This window comes from Salminus brasiliensis, chromosome 19 (genome assembly GCF_030463535.1).
Source record: "Salminus brasiliensis chromosome 19, fSalBra1.hap2, whole genome shotgun sequence".
Lineage (NCBI taxonomy): Eukaryota > Metazoa > Chordata > Actinopteri > Characiformes > Bryconidae > Salminus > Salminus brasiliensis.
The window spans coordinates 5,918,273-5,940,021 of record NC_132896.1 but is presented as its reverse complement, the minus strand read 5'-3'; the positions used below and the strand labels follow the sequence as shown (position 1 = coordinate 5,940,021).

General features: G+C 44.2%; 1 protein-coding gene across 5 annotated transcripts; it reads right to left on the bottom strand.

Moving 5' to 3' along the window:
- Window positions 1-104: 104 nt before the first annotated feature.
- Window positions 105-20,019, bottom strand: cnot1 (CCR4-NOT transcription complex, subunit 1). 5 transcript variants are annotated; one of them, XM_072662872.1, is made up of 49 exons: window positions 19,917-20,019; window positions 16,623-16,920; window positions 16,189-16,296; window positions 15,616-15,714; window positions 15,383-15,451; window positions 15,212-15,266; window positions 14,733-14,936; window positions 14,304-14,472; window positions 13,993-14,119; window positions 13,760-13,870; window positions 13,459-13,629; window positions 13,149-13,276; window positions 12,801-13,041; window positions 12,587-12,706; window positions 12,372-12,494; window positions 12,141-12,292; window positions 11,589-11,733; window positions 11,274-11,475; window positions 10,596-10,721; window positions 10,166-10,290; window positions 9,765-10,051; window positions 9,547-9,625; window positions 9,202-9,432; window positions 8,848-8,988; window positions 8,562-8,741; window positions 8,356-8,472; window positions 8,112-8,222; window positions 7,762-7,839; window positions 7,471-7,666; window positions 7,175-7,305; window positions 6,700-6,996; window positions 6,437-6,577; window positions 6,210-6,314; window positions 5,975-6,094; window positions 5,651-5,845; window positions 5,375-5,517; window positions 5,169-5,277; window positions 4,860-5,029; window positions 4,272-4,503; window positions 3,842-4,090; window positions 3,549-3,712; window positions 3,111-3,228; window positions 2,923-3,024; window positions 2,663-2,836; window positions 2,305-2,454; window positions 1,904-2,084; window positions 1,629-1,761; window positions 1,209-1,343; window positions 105-1,096 (listed from the first exon to the last, which is right to left on the bottom strand). In XM_072662872.1, the coding sequence occupies exons 2-49, from the start codon at window positions 16,722-16,724 to the stop codon at window positions 1,018-1,020; spliced, it is 7,125 nt and encodes a 2,374-aa protein (XP_072518973.1). In that variant the 5' UTR covers window positions 16,725-16,920; window positions 19,917-20,019; the 3' UTR covers window positions 105-1,017. The 5 variants fall into 5 exon arrangements, with proteins under 5 accessions (XP_072518973.1, XP_072518975.1, XP_072518976.1 ...); XM_072662874.1 differs by having other exon boundaries at window positions 7,175-7,302; XM_072662875.1 differs by having other exon boundaries at window positions 7,489-7,666.
- Between the last annotated feature and the right edge of the window lie 1,730 nt (window positions 20,020-21,749).

Below are 21,749 nucleotides of genomic sequence, written 5' to 3'. Positions count from 1 at the left end.
CATTTTAAACACATTCTGGCTCGACACATTGTACTGGGCAGTTTGACTACAAGACATCATGCTCACCCTAGACTGGACTGAACCAAATCAAACACTGCACTCCATTCTGCAGTTCAAGTGTTTAATGCGGTAACTACAGAATGCATACATACAGGAAATAAGTAGCAAGAACTAAAGGCAACTAGAAAGTACTACAAAATACAACACGCGGACCAATACATTTACAAAACATTCAAAATCCTTACAAAATGGGCTGTATTGGTCCTCCTTTTTGTTTCGCAATTTGGATCTTTGTACAAACTTTAAGATTCAAATTACCATCAAATTTCTTAATATTTCCACAATTTTACAAGTGCCAGGGAGAACCTCCTACCCACTGTCAAAATGGTGCAAACCAGCGACCCCAAAGCACCACTGCAATTACTGGACAAACTCCGTCCCAAGCCCATCCCCTCTCCACACCGATAGCTCTCCCCTTAAAACAAAATCTGGAAAAAATAAAAAAATAAAAACCAGCTTCCATAAGCCACTAGCCATTAAGCTTCCAAATGAAAAAAGACCAGTCTTGAAGGCAAGAAAAAGAAAAAACCCCAAAAACTTAAATTCATGGTAATGGAAGAGGGGAGCCGAACAGGCAGGAGATGGAGAGAGTGTATACTTCTTTAATCTGCATGTGCACCAGATACCATGGAGGTGTTAAAGCACGAGTTCATGCTTCCGTGTCAGATCTGAGCTTTGGATAGCAAGGGGAAGGGGGAAGGTTACGCAAAAATTGCTCTTAAAATGTCCCTTTTCTTCATATTTACAAGCTTAGTTTTACACTGTTTAACAGCATGCCTTCCCCTTGCAAAATAATTACATCCCTAAACTGTTTAGTCTGGGCGAGAGGCAGTCCCGGTAGAAGGTAGTCCAGTGCTGGCTGAGATGAGATGATCCAACGGGAGCAGGGCATCAGTGGAGGGCTACAGGGGAGACTGAGGCGGTCTCTCTGGGCTCAGGAGGGATGGCTCCTGCAGCCTAACTGGCACCCGTGCCTTCCATCACCTGCTGAGCCTGCTTCTGCCCCATGCAGCACTGAGCCACTGACTGGAACAGCCTGGACCAACAGACCATACAAAGAGAACCAGGTTAAGTTTCAAGAAACAAATGATCAACTAAGTTTCTTTTATTTGATAATTTAACACTGTTAGAGAGCAAAAGATACTCACTTCTCTATCTCTGGGGCACAGTGCACAAAATCATGGCTCCAGAACTTGAAGGCTGGGTTCTTGATCAGCTCAATGAAGGTGATGAGGAGTCCCCAGGGGTGTGGCCTGTTTACAATTAGCCTCTCCAGCAATACCCTGCATAGAGCAAGATGTTAAGACTTAAACACATGACTAACCATCAAGCTTTAGAGAGCCTTATGTTTTTGGTATTTCTTCAGTTTAAATGGTGGGCTGAGGGCCAAAAAGAATAGTCAAATGTTCAAATAGTTTAAAACTAACAGTACAGTAGGCTTAAACTAAAATGTCAAGAAAAATGAATCAAATAATTCATTTAGTATTAACTGAAATGTCTTCACTTTGGCCGACTCTGGTCTAGAACAAACTATTTTTCAGGGCAGGGGCTAGTGAGGAGGGAAATACCTGGTGATCTGCTCCTGAATGGCCTCTGCATTTGCTTCAGCAAACAGGTACAGCATGGTGCAGCTGAAGTAATGAGTGTGGCTGTTTGGGTAACGCAGCTGATTGGCTATCGCATTCAGGAAAAGATAGCGCCCTAAAAAAAGTATAGGAAAAGATGCATTTGACAAATCTGACACTCATGAGCACTGGAAAAGAATTAAAGGGAAAAGTCACAGTACATGCCACTTCATCCAATGGATACTAGCAGCATTATGCATCGTGTGCATGTGTCTCACCTTCAGTGTCCAAGTCCACAGCAAGGTTCTGGAAGATGTCCATGTGTGCAGAATGTGTGATGGTGCTCATGGAGGGTGTGCTGCCCTTGTTGTGGATGTGAGCGATGGCCTGTGTGCCCACATACAGCACCAGGGCATTGATCAGCTGGATGTTGTAGCGGTTACCCGGTTCATTGGACACCTGATGGAACAAAAATGAAACACGATCAATAGTGTTGATTTGCCTTTGAAACCAATGTATGGTCATGCAAGACAAGAATTGGCGCTTTTTTGGGCCAACTATGATCTTTATGCAGCAAAAGAAGTCAAGGTGGCTTTGTGGTGACCGCACAGCATGCACCAAGGCTTTAAACAGCCTCTGGAAGGGTGAGTAATTTCTAGGAATCTGACAGACACCGTACCTGCAGGTTGCTGCGCAGCTCAGAGAGGAAAGTAACAGGAGAGCGGGTCTTCAGGTATGAGTCCAGATCCTTCTTGAACTGAGAAGGCATCACGCCAGTGAAGTTGGTCAGGATGCGGGGGGCAATGTTAATTTCACTCAGCATGTCCACCTGGGCAAATAAACAGACCCACAAAAAATAAGCATACATTCTGATTCTGACAAGTTCCTCACAAAATGGCCAGCTAGAGTTTATATGTTTGTGTTTATATGTTTTTATATATACATACTTTTTAAAACCCTTGTAATAAAAGCAGTTCATTCTTTTCTGAAGTTTGGGAGAAGCCACTATGATGTTGGAAATTAAGTCAATGTGCTACCTTGAGGTTGGGAGTAAAGGGGTCAGGAAGCCTCATGTTGCGGGGGAAGGCACTCAGGATCAGGTTCCTCAGCTGGATGCAGTTTGGTGGGATCACGTCGCAGAACCCATAGTGATAGTCACACAGGAACTCTGGGAAGTCATGGAGCAGGACCAGAAGAACTCGCAAGGTGCCCTAGAGAAAGAAAAATGTTCAGAAAGATGCCGACACCCCAATGCCTCTTTATGGAATAGGCTGATTGAGCAATAAAGTGGTTGTACCTTGTAGAGAATTTGCATAGGTTTATTAAGCTCGACATTCCTCAGAAAAGGTGCCAGGTATTTGAACAGATCAATCAGCAGCTGGGCATACATGGGCCAACCCTGCAGTGTTGAGAAAAAATCAATTAGAAAACTTCTGAAATTTCTTCTGGAACACAAAGCAGGAAATTAACTCATCAAAAACCTACCTTCTGCTGTGGGGTGTGCGCCAGCATCCTGGCAATAAAGATTCTGTGCGAGATCAGCTCCAGCCAGGCGTAGACAAAGCCAGGTGCTTTAGTAGGCCTCAGGATGTGGAAGGTGTTGCTTTAAAAGGAAAGACATTTTCAATAAGACATGAATCAGGCCTTTTTCGATTCCATACCATTTTGGAAAATTGTGCTAAAGCTCATTTAATAGTTTAGACTGGACAGACATTTTTAACCACAATTTTCTGCATATGTTTTAACTAGCAGTCCAAGTCTATGTAGAGTGACTGCTGCAAACTCCATGTAGTGGAAAAGCCAAATAACCCCTTGTGCAAAGTAAAGTCAAGGAGCTACAACAGAACAGCATTAAAAACCTAGTTACTATTTTTACAAGTACAATCAATTTGAACTGCAGCACCAGATGGAAATGTGTCCTACCAGAAGGCCGTGAGGGTCTGGAAGTTGATGGTCTCCAGCACATGTTCAGGGGCATTGAGCTCCAGCAGCAGCATGATGAAGATGCGGTGGTATGGCAGCTGCTGGAACTCTGTCTGCCGCACATCATGGTCCTGAATCAGCACACCCACTACGATGCCCAACACCTATACAATTCAAAAATAGTTGTTCAGAGGTAGTCAGGAACAGAAGGAAAAGAATGATCTTTCAAAGTGGCTGCATTCAAACCCATGCATAGTACATGCACAAAGAGCCATTTTTTTTATTTATCCGACCTTATTGAGAAGGTTGATCTTCGTGACTGTGTTCGTGGCCTCTCCAGAATGTTTGACGAGCAGGGCGATGAGTCGGACGAAAGCGTCCAGGTTGTGGTAGCACTTAGCACGAATGATGGCAGCGCTGGCAGCGGGGTTGTGCTGCTGCTCAGCCTGTGCACGGTAGCTAATCTCCACGCACATCTCCGTACACAGTCTGAAGAAACGGGTGATGAGGTCGTCAGTCTTCAGAATGCCCTGTTGATGCATCTGGAGGTTGAGACGAGAGCGAGCATATGAAGGAGAGATTTGCTAGATACAGTGAACACTTTGACCCCAAAACAACCTACAAACAAACCACCTATAATGCTGTTGCTCAAGCTAATCAAAAACCAAACCCCTCTGAATTTCTCAGAATACAGCCAACGACGGGTGTTAACGGTGCTCTAACCTGGCCCACAAAGGCTGAGAAGGCCTTAGTGCTGTCCCTGCCTGCAGCAGCAGAGTGGTACAGGTTGACCCACTCTCTGAGCAGGTACTCCGCTTTCTCACGCAGGCCTGGTGGGTCATCGTACTCCGACGCCTGCGAGATCCCAGAGTGCATCATGAAGTTGGGTCCACCGTGATGCCGATCAATCATGGCCTCATAGTTGGAGCGGACCACATCCATGAGCTGAGGCAGGCTGAAAAAGGAATGAAATTATCATTAAAAAATTCCCCAAAAATGTTTAATGAGAAAACCTGATCAGGGGTATTAGTCTAGTTGTTTATCCCAAAACACCAATAGCCTCCAGCAGTGCCCAGCGCGGGTGCTGAAGATCAATCATTCTGAAGATGAGAAGCATCTCATACTACAACAAAAACTAACTACTACTGGAACTAAACTCTAGAGTATTAAATCTCCAGGACTGAGGATTGGCACCACTGTGGAACAGGTTGACCAGTCTTGGATACCCAAGATTGCACATGAATGTCTCAAACACTACATAACCACACCACTGTCTGTAAACACTTGAGTGAAATAAGCAGGCGTACTTACCCTTCAGGTGCATTGGCTCTGGAGTGTGCACAGGTCCTCATCAGGGTCTCAATAGTGTGGAATAAGTCAGCTTCAGTGATGTGGCTCACACTGCGCTCATCTACCAGCAGCAGCTTCACCAGCTGCATAGCAAATGCCACTGCCATGTAGTGCAGCCCATTCTCCATTGACTGGATGGGGGAGGGGTACAAGAAGTATGGCATTAGAAGATGCTTTGAGTGTAGTTTTAAGGTTTGGCTAAAGCATTCAGACAGTTTTATTAGTGACTATGAAAACGTTCAGTGGAAACAGGGCCATATCATTCTCTACCTGGGCAAGGTGCAGGTCATACTGCTGCATGTTGACCAGGTGATTTCTGATCAAGAGCTCCACTGCCTCCACGTTGTACTTGTACTCATCACGGCACTCCATCAGGCACCTGTAACATTTCCAGTAAGGCATTGTAAACTGCATTGGGTAAAAAGGTTGCTTTGATGCTTATGTATTTAAGGCCAAGGTGTGCAGCTGGCACTGACCTGGTGATTTGCTTGTTGCACCACTGTGGCCCATAGGCACGGCTGTCCTGAAGCGCCTTCAGCACCAGCAGGTGGCACTCTCTGTAGCTCAGCAGCAAGTCAGCATCGGCACCACTTGTGGCATCCAGCAGGCCCTCAACAGCCTGGAGAGGTAAACAAGATTTTTTTTTTTTTAAAGATTAACAGGTTTAAAGATGCAAGTTTATTCTTGGTATCTTAAGTCTTTTGGAACACTATGCCCCAAAATCACCACTCCAGAGGAGACCTGGCACTCACCTTCTGCAGCAAGCCCAGAGCAGTGATTCCATCACGGGAATTGCGAGCCATTACGACAGCCTCCAGCAGGCTGCGTAAGGTCTGTGCCTGTGGGTTCATGGCCAGTGCTGGTGGGATGGCATGAAGGTGTTGCTCCAGATCAGAGATGCACTTATCATAGATGTGAGCCATGTCATCTGTAGGCCATGCCTGTTGCTGTGGATGCATAAAGACAGGAGAAGGAGTGAGAATTCAAATTGTATATGAAATCTCCAATTTACAGCAGGTCTGACCTCTTGCAAATAGTTCCATTAAAAGTATGTGTGACTATCATTTGGAGCACACCTTCATAGGCTGGGCCAGGAACCCAGTGGGCTGAGACAGATCATTGCTGGGCAGGAATCCTGGAACATTGCGGGCAAACTCTTCATAAACAGCCAGCTGTTTCGGGTCCACACCACCCACCTGTGGAAGAGAGACAGGATCTGACCACTCATACAACCCTTCTCATGAAAACATTTAAATGGTTAATAAAAACTTTCCCACCTTCGATTCAAGTTCTGTAGTACAGGGTACTCACCTTGAGGCGAATCTGTTCTGGCATGCGCTCTGCTTGGTAGGTGAGCACCATTGGGTCACAGTAGCGCCGGCCCTCCTGGCGAGCATGCTTTCTTAGCTCAAACTCCTACAACAAACAGCAACACAAAAGACTTTATAGAAGTTATAATATAAACCATGTCTTCGCAGTTACTGTAAAGCAAAGGGTGCCTCCTATATTCAGGGAAACAAACAGCATTCAGGTCTTACAGTTGCAAGTCTCTTGTCCATCTCAGGACCAGCTTTCTCCACAGCCGTCTTCTGGATGAAGCAGCAAGCCAGTTCACAGTTGTCCTGAGCGATACGGGCAGCTGCCTCCTCCATCATCTCCCTCTGTTGAGCTGTGGGAGCCTGTGGAACACCACGAGAGTGCATTACAATCTAGTCACCTACAGGGGGATAAAGTGCATCACTGGAGAAAAAGAAAAAAAAAAAAAAAAAAAAAAAAAAAAAAAAGGTGCATAAAAACATACCCTAAGGGCAGCAGCAAAGCTGTTCTTCAGATTGGTGGCGATGCTCATCAGTAGCGGCTCTCTGCAGGTGATCATGGCCATACCAGCAGTCAGGTTGCGCATCATGTGGTGAGCAGCGACACGCATGTGCGACTCCTCAGAATCCAGAGCGAAGTCCTTCCTGACAATCTGTTCACAGGTGGTCATGGCAATCTTGATTGAGCGGTCAACCACAGGGTGAACCAGCTCTTGGACAGCACGCTCGATTGCCTGCCTTACACACTGCTTCAGCTGGGGATGCGCCTGGAGCAGGGGGATCTACTCAAAGAGAAAATGTAAAAAATAAATAAATAAAACACATTGAAATCTCCCTGTTTACTACACTCAAAAGCCCCATAAAAAGTTTCAATGTTCACATGTTCCCCATAAGTGGTTATCATAGGGATCTGCTAAAAGTAAACAGACAGACAGCAAAAAAGTCTGAATTATGTCTTACATTGGCATTGATGTTGATGTGGGGGGCCAGGCCTGCCAGGGCATATACGTTGATGTCGTGGTAGCTGAACTGTGGGGTGGGTGGTCCTGTGGTTGCAGTAGTTGCTGTGGCAGCAGGAGCAGAGGGGGCTGCTGCAAATGGAACAGTTTATAATCAACACACTATTGCAAAGGCAAGGGAAGCAAGCACCAAGGTATAGCACAGTTTAATTTCTCAGCTCTGGGAAACCTAATAGCCAATTAACTGGCAAGCTGAAGCAGACCATTATCAAAGAACACAAAACCAAGGCGGCTCACCGTGCTCGAGCCATATACCTGTAGTGACTATTGGCACCAACTCTTCAGGAGGCTTGGCCTCTTTCTTTGGTGCAGACAGTTGCTCCTCCAGATTCTTCAGTTTTTCTTTGTCCTTCAGCAGGTTGCCTGGCTTGAGGTCATTGATGTCCAGAGACAGGTTTTTACACAACACCTCAATCTCAAACTTTAGATTTAGCTGCAGAGTAAGAAAAGAGAGCAGGTAAGTTTGATTTTAGCTTGGGATTGAAATGGGAGATTACCACAGTGGAACTAAAGAAATTCATTCCTGACCTTTAGATCATGCTCTTGGTGAAGCTCAGCCAATACATTCATGATGGCCATGGTCCAGGGATTCTGTGGCCTGAAGACCTGCACAATACCATAAAGCCATGATTAAACAAAGGAACTGACTAAAACCCAAATCTTTAAGATCACACTGCTTTACCCCAAAACCACCCTGTTGTAGTGGACAACCTTCATTTTATCACTTCGGATAAATTGTCAAGTTTTCAAAACATACCATGAATACCAATGGTACCTAAAGAACACTGGACAAATTATTTTACCTAGAAAACCCATAAGTACAGACCATAGTCGTTCCAAGGAAATTACAAATGAATAACTAAAGTAAGAACAATTACCACACTGCGTAGACTGGACTCCAGGACTTTAGCCACAAATGGGACCACATAGAGCAGCTCTTGCTGGCCTTTCACATAGGCCTCTAGTAATAGAGACTTCACCTCCAAATCCTGCACAGGATCAACATGAAGGTAATTAGATTTGACAAAACGCTACTTAAAATGTTATACCCGCTATGGTAATATAATGTGGGAGACCGGTACAGTTTCCTTTATATTTAATACTTGAAAAAGCATGACTCACAGTATAGAGGATGGGTTTGTTCTTAGCCAGGGTGATCATGCCAAGCCAATGGCCCAAGTTCTTCAGCAGGGATCGATCAGAAAAGTTTGCAGCTGCCTTGTCAGAGGTCAGAAGAACCTAAAGTAAAAGAAGTAAACATAAGTTAATTCTCAAAATGGCAACTATTTTAAAAAACAAACGTAGCACTATGCATTTCTATACATTACCTTAATATTCCTGTATGTCTCGTTTAGAACCATTTTGACAAACTCTGGGTTTTTCAGTGTGTCAAGGAAATTTGAGTAGAGGCTATGGAAGTTTGGCTCAATGCTGACTCGTTTCATGACCAGGTACTGAGACACCCAGGGCATAAACTCCTCCTTCACAGTCTCCTTCAGCTCTTCAACCTTTAGCAAAAACACACGTTACATTTTGATACCTGCTGTTCGATCCACTTAAAGGGAAATTGGTTTCTGACAGAAGATGCTTAATTTAATGCTTTGAAATTTGTACCTTTTGAGACATGTTCGATTGAGACAGGTTGTTGAAAATGAAAGCTATCTTCTCCTGCACATTCTCTGGAGGCTCTACAATCCTTTCAGTCTGGTCTGTTGCCACGAGCAGCGTGTCAATGTTTGTGGTATTGATAGAGGGCTGTGGATCATAAGTAAAGACGCTGTTCTATAATGTTCTTAGGCAGGAGGCACACCACAAACCTGAAATAGGACTCAGGAGTCCTACCAGTCCAACCAGTGTGTTTCAAAGCATTTCCCTGTGAATTTCATACCCACTTAATAAGCACATGTAATAAGAGTCAAATCCATGCATTTATCGCAGCATGCACACATTCCGATAAAGTCTACTCACTGGCACATCCTTCTTAAAACCTACTGCAGTGGGCCTGGAGATGGTGGAGGTTTTGGCGACTGTGGTCGTGGTAGTTGTGGTGGTCACGAGGGTGCTGGCCTGGCCAGGTTGAGGTGCTTTGGGGGGCTGAGACTGGGCTTGAGCCTGGGCCAGAGCAAGGCTGCCTGGCGTGGTGATCGAGCCCTGCATCTTTACCGGAGGGTCACGTGACTGCTGGCCATACTCAATATACTGTACAAAACACACAAGACATGTAGTTTATATTTTTTGGTACAGCATGAAGTTCCTGGGACAATCTGAGTTTGGGTAAAAACAGACTAAAAAGGTTACTAAACAAAACTTTACCTCTTGCAAATGGTGGGGAAATTGCAGAAAATGGCCTATTGATGCCAAGTGCTGGCAATACTGTGGATAATCCTTCACTCTGCAGGAAGGAGAGAAACAATGGAATCAGAACAAACCAATTCAAATAAACACTTCACTGAAACTTAACATGCACAATAGCATTAACCAAGACTTACAATACATTCACAGAGGTCAGAGGAAAAACAAACCGATTGTACCTGTTCTTAAACCGATCCAGTGCAGCAATCCCGAAGTAATACATTTTGGAGCCATAAGGTTTGCGCAGCGCCTCCAGAACATAACGCAGGGCAAGGCCAAGGGCCATGTAGGTGACTAGGCCCTTCTCTATGATGCCCCCGAACAGGCAGGCGGTGATGTGCAGCTCTTTGTCTGGATACTGAGGGAAGAAGCGGTATTCCTCAAACAGGTTGCGCAGCATGCAGTTGAACACTTCCCTTTCCCGCTTGATGTTGGAGTCCTTAAACCTCTGCAGCATCTCTAGCACCTGAGAGAGAGCATGAGAGAGAGCAAGTGAGCTATTGCACTCAAATCAATAGTCCTTATTTTTCAAGAAGCAATTTATCAAAGAACAGCAACACTCCACTGTGTGCTGGCTCACCTCATCTACAGACATGGTGGGGTGAGGTGGGTGGTTATAGATGCGCTGGAAGTAACTGTTGGCCTCGTCGTCTATCTCCTTACTAAAGTGCTGGTTTGCTTCGGGCCATACATGAGAGAGGTCAGCTAGCAGAAACAAGATCAGAGAAGACCTTACCGATGTGACTTGTTAAAGGAGGATTAGCCAAAAGTCATGCAAAACATCTGAAAACATTCAATACTTGGCACACAGTTTGTAGCATGTATCGGAAGTCAAATACAAAAGTTAAACTTCAATCTAAGCCAATTTCCACGGAAATCTCACAGTAACGTAGACTGTTTTACTCTTAGAATTAGTTACTTAGTAGACGCCCGATTTAAGGGTGCATTTGAATTCAGAGGAAATTCAGCTGAAGCTTCAGTCGCTTTGCCATTATAGGCCTTCAACTTACAATGCTGGAAGGTGGGTGGGTTCAGCCCTGGTGTGCTCATCTTCCTTGGGCCAAACGGGTCGCTGCTTACTGCCGGCATGCCCAGACCAGAACCAATCCCACTCAAGCTGCCTGAACCCAATGGGCCTGTTAGGACAGGACACAGTCAGAAAGCAATTAAGGCTCTGTTCATGACATTACAGCCAAATGCATAGCCGTTTACACTTGGCATTGTAGATACCTCTCTAGTGCCTGCTTATCAGATTCCTTACAAAAAGCCTGCTGAATAAAGTTCGGCACACATTTAGTACGTCACGTCTGCACTGCATTCGTACTGCAAGGTAGTTGCAGATTGTCATTGGTCCGGACCAGAAGTGCAGATCAGCAGGAATGCTTAGGGCAGTCACTGGTGAACAGTGGCTTACACGTTTTACATTAGACGGCAAATTATATATGAACTGTACTATGTTACGGTCAACACCAAAGTGTTGGGGTCATAAGCTTTCCTGACTACCTGAATGCATCTATGAGATTCAAACAGACCCCATTTACAGCTATACTGCGCCCATACATGACATTTTAATGCTGTTTGCATCTACGTATTAGGAGAAACAAATTTACATTAATTAGTAAGGATTTACTAATTTGTTTCAGGTGTTGGGAAAGTCTGAATAGATTACTAGAGTTAATAAAAGTTACCAGGAAGTTGAGAGGAGAGGCCACTGATTCCCCCAAAGGCTGTACTGGGGTTGGGGTTGGTCAGAGGAGGAAAGGCCTTGGCAGGAGACTGGGGGTTGCTAAAAGCTGATCCCAGAGGAGTGGGGAAGCCTTGCATGTTCTGCGTATGGGAGGTGGCCGAGCTGCCTAGATTCAAAGAGCCCATTGCAGTGAGAGGGTCCACCTAAACCATGCACAACGGAAGAAGTTAATGAGCGGTCAGTCATTCAACCAACACAATACAACCTAATGGGCACAAATGGGAAAAGGGTAAAAGTCACTTCTGCTCAAGCCTACCGGAGAAATGGCATCCAGGCTGCTGGTGCTAGGAGCCCGACCCTTTGGCATGACCCCTGGTGGAGGCTGACGGGCTTTGTTCATCACGTTGCTACAGTTCGCCACCATGGTCAAGATGGTCTCTGACAGCTCTTGAGACACACTCCTGTTGGTCATAAACAACTCAATATCAAAAAACAGTCAAACAAAATCCTGCACTCTAGGTAAACAATTTCAGAAAACTACTCTATGAATATCCTATGACAGTCCTTAGATTTAATCCTTCATTGCAAATGATTGTTTTTTAACTGTGCCTTTAAGACAGATTGGCTGTCCAGTAGTGCGCCTCATTCAAAAAAACAGTCCTGAGACCTGCAATATGCAGGGCTACACTGAGGTAGGCTGGACAGTTGGCAGAAACGAGAGTCCACCTTTATGACAAGGAAACACAGGGGTTTGGAAAATAGTAATTTATAGTCTGAACTGGCTGTTCTGGTGTGTTAACAGTATTTTAAAGTCAACATTTACAAATTAAGCAAATACAGTTTTTAAATAAAATGCTCAAATTCTTACCCTGCACAAGACTGCAGACAGGCTAGCATGGTGGCCAGTGTTTCAGGAGGCAGCTGTGCGCTTTTAGGCTGGTCTTTTTCTGGGGCCAGCCCTCCCATGATGGTAGGACAGCGCCTCTTCAAGAAGGTCACGCATGCCTGGATGAAGGGCTCCTAAAGAAACAATATTTTAGGTTCATAGTTCCCTTTTAAATACACATACACTAGCATCAAATATGTGCAAAACACCTACCCCATGTTCTCTGATTTTATCAGTCAGCCATTTGTCTAGTTTGAGGTATTCACGGCGTGAGGCAAGTGCAGCAAGGTCAATTACAAAGGCAAATGGAGTACCATTTAGCAGCATCGAGAGAGACTGAAACACAGAAAACCCACAGTCAGTGGACAAACCACTACAGACGTTTATGTTTATGCTTGAGAGATTAGAGTGTAAGAGCTGGGCTTCACCTTCAAGTCCTGAGCCACGTCCAGGATGCGCGAGAGCTTGGCCTGGTCGTACTGCTCTCCCCTCATGTACCACTCCGCCATTGAGTGCATGATGAGCTGGCGAATAGAGGGTGACTGACCCTACAGACAGGAGCAGAGAGAGTTAAACTTAGCCTTGTTGTCCCCAAACTAAACAACCTATACTTCAACAGGATCCATGGTTCAGTGTTCCTACCTGCCCATGCCAAGCATAATGCAGGATAATGGCAGAGTTGGGGTGGTTGCCCAAGAAGATGGGCATGAGGGTAGAGATGAGCTCATGACGCAGAGTGTGCCAGGATGTGCTGATCTGAAGCAATGCCAATACAAGCATGTCCGGGCAGTGCTTGATGGGGAAGCTGAAGAGCTGCTTAACCTGCTCATACTGGCCCACCTCAGAGAGCCGCAGCAGACTCTCCACCAGGTCTAGGCTCTTCCTGCAGGACAACACAAAAACAAAAACCAAGTTTAAAAAGACCCAGGTTTTCAGCCCAACAGGATCTCATTTCTGATCTGAGAACAGTAGTAAGATGCTGATACAGACCATGTGGCTATTTCCCTGTTGTCATCCTCAGGTGGAGCTTTGAGGATGTCGATGGCAACTGTGTGACAGGGGTAATCAGCAAAGCAGAACACATCTGGGCTCATTAAGGACTGCTGGATGAAGGAGAGCTGGAAAGAGCAGACCGGAAAGATACTTGATCACTATTCCGTTAATCAAATCAAAAAGGCATTAGTTCCTCTGTTTACATCTAACATTTAATTAATTTTAATGCAAGCAAGGGAGAGCAAGACATCTAAAGCTACATCAGTAAGACTACTCAGGAACATGCATGAAGTTGCAAATCTTTTACCTGGCCCTCAGCATGCTTCCATGGTCTGTAGATGAGATCCACAGGGAAGACCTCCATACCCAGTCCCCTCTGAATCCCATACACAACCATCTGCAGCCCTTTACTGTCCCGGATCATGAAGCCTGGGTGGTCTAGCTCATAGGTCACCTCTTTGAAATTCAGATTGGGGTTCTGACAATAGACACATTCAATTAAAAACCCACACTGCACATTTGCATGGTTAACATGTCCAAATAAACAGCAAAACTAACAAAACAGTTTACAAGTAACTATGCAAAAAATAGCAGTCAGGAGGACTTACAAGTTCCTTAACAACATCAATCAGAACTTCTACATTCCAGGTGTGGGGCTGAGAGCCATCACTTTTGTCCTTCCCATCACTCCAGATGCCACTGCCTGGAGCAGAGATGGTCTGAAACGAGATCAGGAAATTAGCTCAATAACAATGTTCAGTGCGAGTGACTTAAGCCCACAGCCAAACATACTTAAGCAACAGCTTGTGTTGATAATTGCCTTTTTTCTCCCCAATGATACCTGTATAGAGATTCCATCTGAGACGCCAGAGTGAGTACGAGCCATCATGCCCAGCACTCTGGCCACTTGACTTGCAGTGACCTCACGAACCCCATACTGTAGGATTATGTTCCTACATTCATCAACACTGGACACAAAGGCAACACACATTCAGAGATTCAGTAAACATCAGAGATCACAAACACATTAAACACATGTAACTGAAGTGGGCTGTTAATTACTAAAATAACAAATCATATCCAAATCTTGATTTGCAACAGGATTTAGTTTAACTAAGGCACAGCTATAATAGATTACATAAGTGAAGTCACCTTGCACAAAAGCCAAAGCCAACTTCTTGCATAAACTCTGCAAGGGAACTCTCCATCATGGTCTTAGCTAACTCTCCAGAGTCTGGCAGGATCCTGTCCATGAGAATGTCCCGTTTCTCAGGGTACAGCAGTGGTGCGAGCACCACAGGACAGCGCTCCTGCGGGAAATCTGCACAAGACCAGCAAATATCATTACTTCACTTTGACCTACAGCTTTGATGAGTCCCCTCATTAAAGACATACATCCCCATTACAAAGTTCAAAGCAACAGTCACCTTACCAGGGAGGTGACTGTGCAAAAGCTTCCTGTAAACTCTGAAAATGCTTTAAAGTTATGCTTCTCTACTCAGTCCCAACTCAGGGATATAGTTAGTTGTACAGTTCAAGGACTCTTGCTTACATCCATACAGTGTTTTTTGCATCATGTACCTCTGCACAGTGTTTTAAGAAAGGCGTCGATCTGTTCCTGCCCGACTCCGCTGGAACCCTTCTGCCCAAACAGGAGGTGTGAGAGCAGCAGGTGCAGAGCCTCTATGGCAATGTCCTGGAAGCCACCTTCCTGGCTCCCCCCAAGGTCTGCGTCCACGTATGAGCGCAGAAGGTCTGGCAGCTTCTGTTTCACAAACTGAGCAGCTGCCAGAGTACAGAGAGATTATTAAAACTAGTTTCAGTTACCTTCTACCCCAGTATTAGAGGCTTGGTGGAGCCATTTATATAACTGTAGAAATACAATACAGAAAACAGCCAGTCAACAAGCTACATTTTTTTTTACCATAATTAATTACCAATTACTAACCTCATGTCTTAAATACCTTCACTCTCAACTCAAATAATGTAAAAATGCAGTGTAAATAGACCAACACCACACCCAAGAGTGCAAGTGCTGCAGATAAGAAAACACTACTTACCGAACCCTCGCAGGTCAGAGTTACTGGAGTTCAGAAGAGCCAGGCCAAAAATAACCTAGTCCAGAGAGAGGGTTATTAGACAGGCTCAAAGTTAGGCCTCAGGTATGAAAGGGTTACATATTAAGAGCGCTTGCTAAGCTTTTCCCTGATAAAGAAGTTGCTTTCACTTACCTCTTGAACCTTGCTTAGCTTGAGAACTTTACTCAGTTGAGGAAACAAGTGCGGTGATGGTTTCAAACTCTAAAAAAAAAAAAAAAGTAAATGACGGAGAGGAAAGGAGCAGTGACCAAACATGAATATAAAGTGCCGATTAATGGTTGTCCATGTGTTGATTTGATATGTCAATCAGAACACCAAACAAACATGCATAACTAAGTGAAGACTGAGGTAAAGTACACACATACCTTCTGGTAGTGCAAGGGATTGTCAATGGCGTAGCAGAGAGTTGAAATAAAATTTGGCTTGGTGATAAGAGACACACACTCCTGGATCAGAAACTGTGTCTTACAAAGAAAACATTAAGCACAAAGGTCATTTTTTTAAATAAAAGAAACTCATAAATAAATCAATATAATCAGCAACAGGTGTGCTTTAATTGTCACCTTACGGCATAGGAGTTACAACAGTTATAACAAGCCATAAAATGACTAAAAGATTCTGAACATTACACTGACACTCAAATACATTTTTTATTTGGCCATTTTTACTTTTTTACTTAGATTTTTAAATACCTGCAGTCTCTAATTGCAGTAAACCATGTCTGGCATAGAGGTTTATACTTTGTTTTAGTGAGAATAGTAACCTTAGGTGTTCAGTGCACATTATTGAGGGGTTGCACATTCTATACATTACCAGCCACATCAGGCACTAGATCACTACTGAAAAATAGTAGCTATTGCCATTTCCATCAAACCAGCCATACAAGAGAAATGTTGATGCATCAAAAGTCAACTAAACAAATTGATCACTTTTTTTACCTGGTGGAAATCTTTCCCACTGCTTTTACCATCGCCACTGAAATCCACATGGGAAAAGAGACAGCGTAATAGATGCCTGTCTGCCTCAGGGCCGTGACGATTCACAATCTGAGATAGAGGGAGAGTGAGAGCGTGTTCCGTACCCATCAAGAAAGTGTGACCTTCACAGCCCTAACACTTATTACATCTGTGAATGAAATACTGCTGCGACCGTGACAAAGTAATTCACAAGTGAGATTATTTGCCTTTAACATATCCTTAGAGCCCTACAGAATCAAAAGCAATGGATGTTCCAGTCTATAGGACTCTTATGCTGACAAACCAAAATAATTAACCAGAAACACATTTTCACACATCTTCAGACAAAAGTGGAAATATGTAGTCAACACCGAAGCCATATTTCCATTCATTCCATCACCACCACAGAAACTCACATGCTGTATTTCTTGCTGGCTGGCTCTGTAGTTTTTCTTAGTTAAATTGTCCACCAAGTAGCTGATTTGAGACAAAGCCAGCGAGAGCGAGTCAAGATTCATTGCTGATTGGGGCGGAAGCAGGCGGCCGAGCCCGGCGCAAAATCACCATTATTCCCCTTTAGTCACTTCAGTGATAGGTTACTTCTGCTCCCCCCCCCTCCCCAGGTGTGTAAATGTCCGTGTGTCCAACGAGCGGCTTCGGTCAGTGGATCCTGATTCAACGTACGGTCCCTCAGTGCAACTTCAAGACTGACATCTAAACAAATTCAGAAAAAAGAAAAGGTCAACATCTGGAAATAAGAGAACAGAACTGCAACATGGGAACAAAGCATTCATTTAAAATAATAGACTTCTGTGGCAAATTAAAGGGTACACTTCACTGCTAGGTGGGCCGTAAATATTAATAATTAGTAACCATCACTTCCATTTTAGGTTACTTTCATTACATTAGTGACTTATCATCAATTCATTTTAGACCAACGTACATTAAAAGAGAACTAGTACAAGTAACGGATGTTGGATACAGTTTCTGCAGAACGATGTTCGTATGGCTCTAAGCTTCATAAACCACCACTGCTCATCCACGAGTGGTTAGGACACAGCAATAAATCTAGCTTAAGCGTTTCAGTTTCTACCTAAACCACAACTAAGCCGCAGCAGCTCTATAGCGAAAGAAAAACTTAACGGTGCAGCAGCTGCATATCCGGAAGCCATGTTCATTCTCCAGTTAGTCCTTGCGTCTTTAGATTAGAGAACTTGAGAGCGAGAGGTCTCAGACAAGAGGTCTAAACGCACATTAGATAAACTACTACTCCAAGACCAGACTTTCATTTGACATGAGATGAAGCCACGTCCAACAAACCACCAGGCAAACAACCCCAAAACAGGACTCCCAGCTGTGTTAGACTAGGAGCTACTTGCCTACATATAGCTGGCTAACCACGTTCAATAACATACAGATGTTTGGAGCCGCTGTTTACAACCCAAACCAAAACAATACAGCCAGCTAACGTAAACCTGAGCCCATGCTGGTCAACTAAGAGCCCTAGCCATACAGGTAAGCCCAACACGGGTATGTCAGGGTCTAGCTGGCTTCATTTGCCTGTGTGAAGGATAGAAGCAAGCCCTGATCCAGAGCATGCCATCTCCATCTACACCAATAAACGGCGTAACCCCTCCGTCCAGAATGGAGGTGGCACTACGGCTTGCGCTAGCATGGCATTAACGTTAGCTAGCTAGCCAGCTAGCCAACATTAGCACATCCATAAATCATGACCTCTTCATATCGTGAAAAAACAAGTGTAGACAGCCCAAGTTAAGCTAGTAAACCATATCAGCCCAGCGAGCAGTCAATTCATTCATTAGTTTGACAAGACGAGACGACTGCACGAAACAACGAAACAAGCTAGCTAGCTAACGTTAGCTATCTAGCTAGCTGGCTAGCTCCTTCTGCTAGATGATAGCTACACATGTAAGCAAGGTAGGAGGTCGTAACCACCTGCAGGTAAGGTTAAATAGACACTAGTTCAAAAAAAACTGCAAGTTAACTCTCAAAATAGCTAGACAGTCATACCATTAGAAGCACACAGCAGCTAGCTAGCACTAGTTAGCTAGCTAACATGGTAGCTAGCTAGCTAGCTAGCTAAAGTAACAGCTGCATCATCTCCTGTGATCAATGTGGCTCGGATAAACCAACTTAGCCCATTTATCTGTGTTTATAATTATTAATTATAAGCTAGCTAAACACACCTGAGGACTGGTGTGTATACATTTAGCTAGTGAGCGAGCTAGTGCTAGCTAGCGTTTCCAGCTCTAATACGCCTTGAAATAGAAGAGCTAGCTAGTTAGCAGCTAGCTAGTTAGTTAGCAGCTAGCTAAAATGCTAGCTACAGTAACAGCTGCATCATCTCCTACAACAAATGTAGCCAAACTCGTCTATAATAACAAATACACCAGATAAGTGAGGTTCAGCCCGGGGTGTCCCCAAAAACATCTTGAGGAACCCGCCGGTTTTATGTTGTAGGTGCTTTCCTGGCCCAAATATCCCAACCCCAGCCTCAGAGGGAGCTCGGTCGCTGGGTTCGGTCTGCTGTTGGGCACGAAAACACCAATATGCGCAAAGTACAGTGAATTACTTCGAGCTGAAACTGGGGGACACCGATCTACCCACTCAGCAATTACTGAGTATACTTAGCTAGGATAGCTGGCTGGCCGACCCGTGTAGCTGCATGCATGCTTAACCAGAGGCAGGGGAGCAGGCTGGCTAGTTAGTTAGTTGGTTAATTAGTTGACCAGCTAACCTGGTTAAAGTTCACGTCAGCTCGGAGACCCTCAACCTATTGTCTCCAAAGCGAGCTAGCGAGCGAGCTCGGCTCACCTGCTAGCCAAAGCGCCTGAGAGCTCAAGCGAAGGCCTCAGCTGCACCGGTGTGAGTGTGTGAGTGTGCTTTCCTGCCTCCCAGCTCGACCCAAGCCGAATTTAACAGCTTATCTGGTCGTCATCCGTGTCGGAGAGGGGTAAACATCTCTGCCCGCTGCAGGCTGCAGGGCCTAAAGTAGCGGAGCTGGGCGCTAGACCCGTAGCCAGCCAGCCAGCCAGCTTCTGGAGAGCACACTGCATGTCTTGATGGCTTGCCTTGTGGCATTTTTAAAAATAAGACTTCTTAAAATGTCTCAGTCGGCATCTGAGCTGTTTCTTTGTTTGTTTGTGGACTAATGTGTTTAATTAGCTACCTAGGTTTAAAGTAAAGGACTGGCTAGATCACCCTGAAGCTGGTCTGGTGTGCTGGGCCTCGGCTAGCGAAGCTAAGCTAAGTGAAACTGACGCGGAATAAAAGCGTAAATTAATTGACCAAGAACGTCTGTATAAATGTCTATAAGGTATAAATCGTGTCTTCACACCGTTATGAACTGAGACGGAGTGTGAAAGTAGTGAGCAAAGGTGTCAAACGTGCTAAAGTTTGGTGATAGGATAAGTCGTGTGATCTGCTGCAGTGCGCTCAGACCGGGGCGTTGGGTAAGCGCAGACCCGCCCGCCGCGCTGTGTTGGGCGGCTACAGCGCAGCGGGCTGACCGGGCTGGCTGCGCGAGGACGGCAGGTTAGCAGTTAGCTAACAGAGCAGCGCCGCGCGAGAACAAGCCTAATCTACCGTCCGCGCGTGGAACCGAAAACGAGAGCAGAGCAGAAACGCGTACGTTACCTCCGTTCACACAAACTACGCGCCGGTGATCGTTTGTATTTTCTCTCTCTTACGTTTCTCGACTTGGTCTGATCTGATGAAAGGTCGCTTTCCTCCCCGGTCCTGTTCGCGTTTTCGAAAATAAAATGGCGACGATCATGGCTCGCGCGCACCCAGCGGCGCTGCTCCTCTTATTAGCGACGTCCGGATTCGCGAACCAACCGACTCGTTCGAACGGATTCTTTTGAATCGAATGTGGAGAACCGATTCAAAGGCTGTGAGTGAAACTGATGCCTGTTTACGTTTCAGGACGTTTTTGTCTGAGTGTCTGAATCGTAAAGTGATTTTGAGGGCACTCTCACAATCTCCCACAGTGCGCTATATACTAATACTTGTCCATATTTATATAAAAAAATAAAAATAAAAAAAATATATATATATATATATAATTATTATTATTATTTTTTTTAATATCAGTGAATCCTTTAAAAACATTTCTAGGGGAGAAATGAGAAATGGGATGTTTTCAGGATGTAAATAATCTCCAGAATCAGAATGTAGTTTTACTGTTTTCTCTCCAAGAAATTTCCAAGGAATGTCTTTGGAGGAATTGGTGAAAATCATACATGGATAATGCAGATTACACATCACAGTCCCGACAAACTCACAAACCAATAAACAAATGTCTCACATGTATCAGTATTTTTGATGATATATTTTTTTTCTACCATTTAAAAGGCTGTTTTTACCCTGTTTAGGAGCAAAGAAATGTATAATAATTGCTCCAACATAACTTAATAAAATAAAACATCTTTGCCTTCATTATTATCTTAAGCACAGTAATATAAGTGTGTTTAGGGCTGGTTGACATTGACAATTATCATGTAAAATATTAAGGATGGCTTTTTTTTTGTTCAAAAACCCACACAAACATCACTGGATGTTAAATATAAATATATAAATATAAACTCATAACCCAAACAAAGTATTATATTTGATCTATAGAATTTAATAGGCCTCCTCTTTCCGTGCACTTTGCACTTCATGTCTAAATTAGCAGCTCCATGTAGAAATAGCATGTAAAATCTTGCTGTGCGTTTTGTGCTTCGTGTAGGAATACCATCCAGCTCAATGAAATCAAATGTGGTTGTTTATAAAAGAAAAAATGGGAATCATTTTGACTTGATTTGAGAATCAATGAATCACTGAATTGGATTTTTGATTCACTGAATTGAACAGTTAGAAAGAATCGGTTTGAATTGAACTGAATCAGTAGTTCGTATGCTCGTGCCCGACTCACGCAGCACAACATCCTATAAACTGACGCAAAAATATGACAAACAATTTCATATTTTGTAGCTTTTTGATAAAGTAGACGGAGTTGTTTTCAGGCAAACTACATTTGCACATAAAAACAGATTAAATATCAGTTGTAACTGATAGTTGAAAAAAAAGTTTTATTGTTATTAATAAGAAAAATATTCAATATTCAATATTCAATATTCATTCACTGTCATCCAACATGGCTGTCTAAAGTAATGGATGTCCACAAGAAAGGAAAAGGCTGTTTGACTTTCAGCTTGCAGTTTCTACAGTGTGGCACGTTAAGAAAGGGCAATTCAGGGGAACTGTGGAGGTCAGGATGAGATCCGGAAGACCAAGAGAGAACTCTGAGAGGACTCTGAGAGGACTCTGGTTCTACGCTGATAAGCCAGGCAAAGCCCCCATATGACTGGTAAGAACCTGCATATATGTTTAGCTGAGTCAAGAGGGTGGTGCACTGTTCTGCTGTGCAGTGTTGCTTGTTCAGACATAAGCGGGAGTATAAGAGGGAACCCATAACTCTGACCTTGTCTCAGCATGTACGTAATGTAGGCTACAACACCAGGAAATGTGCTGTGGGCGGA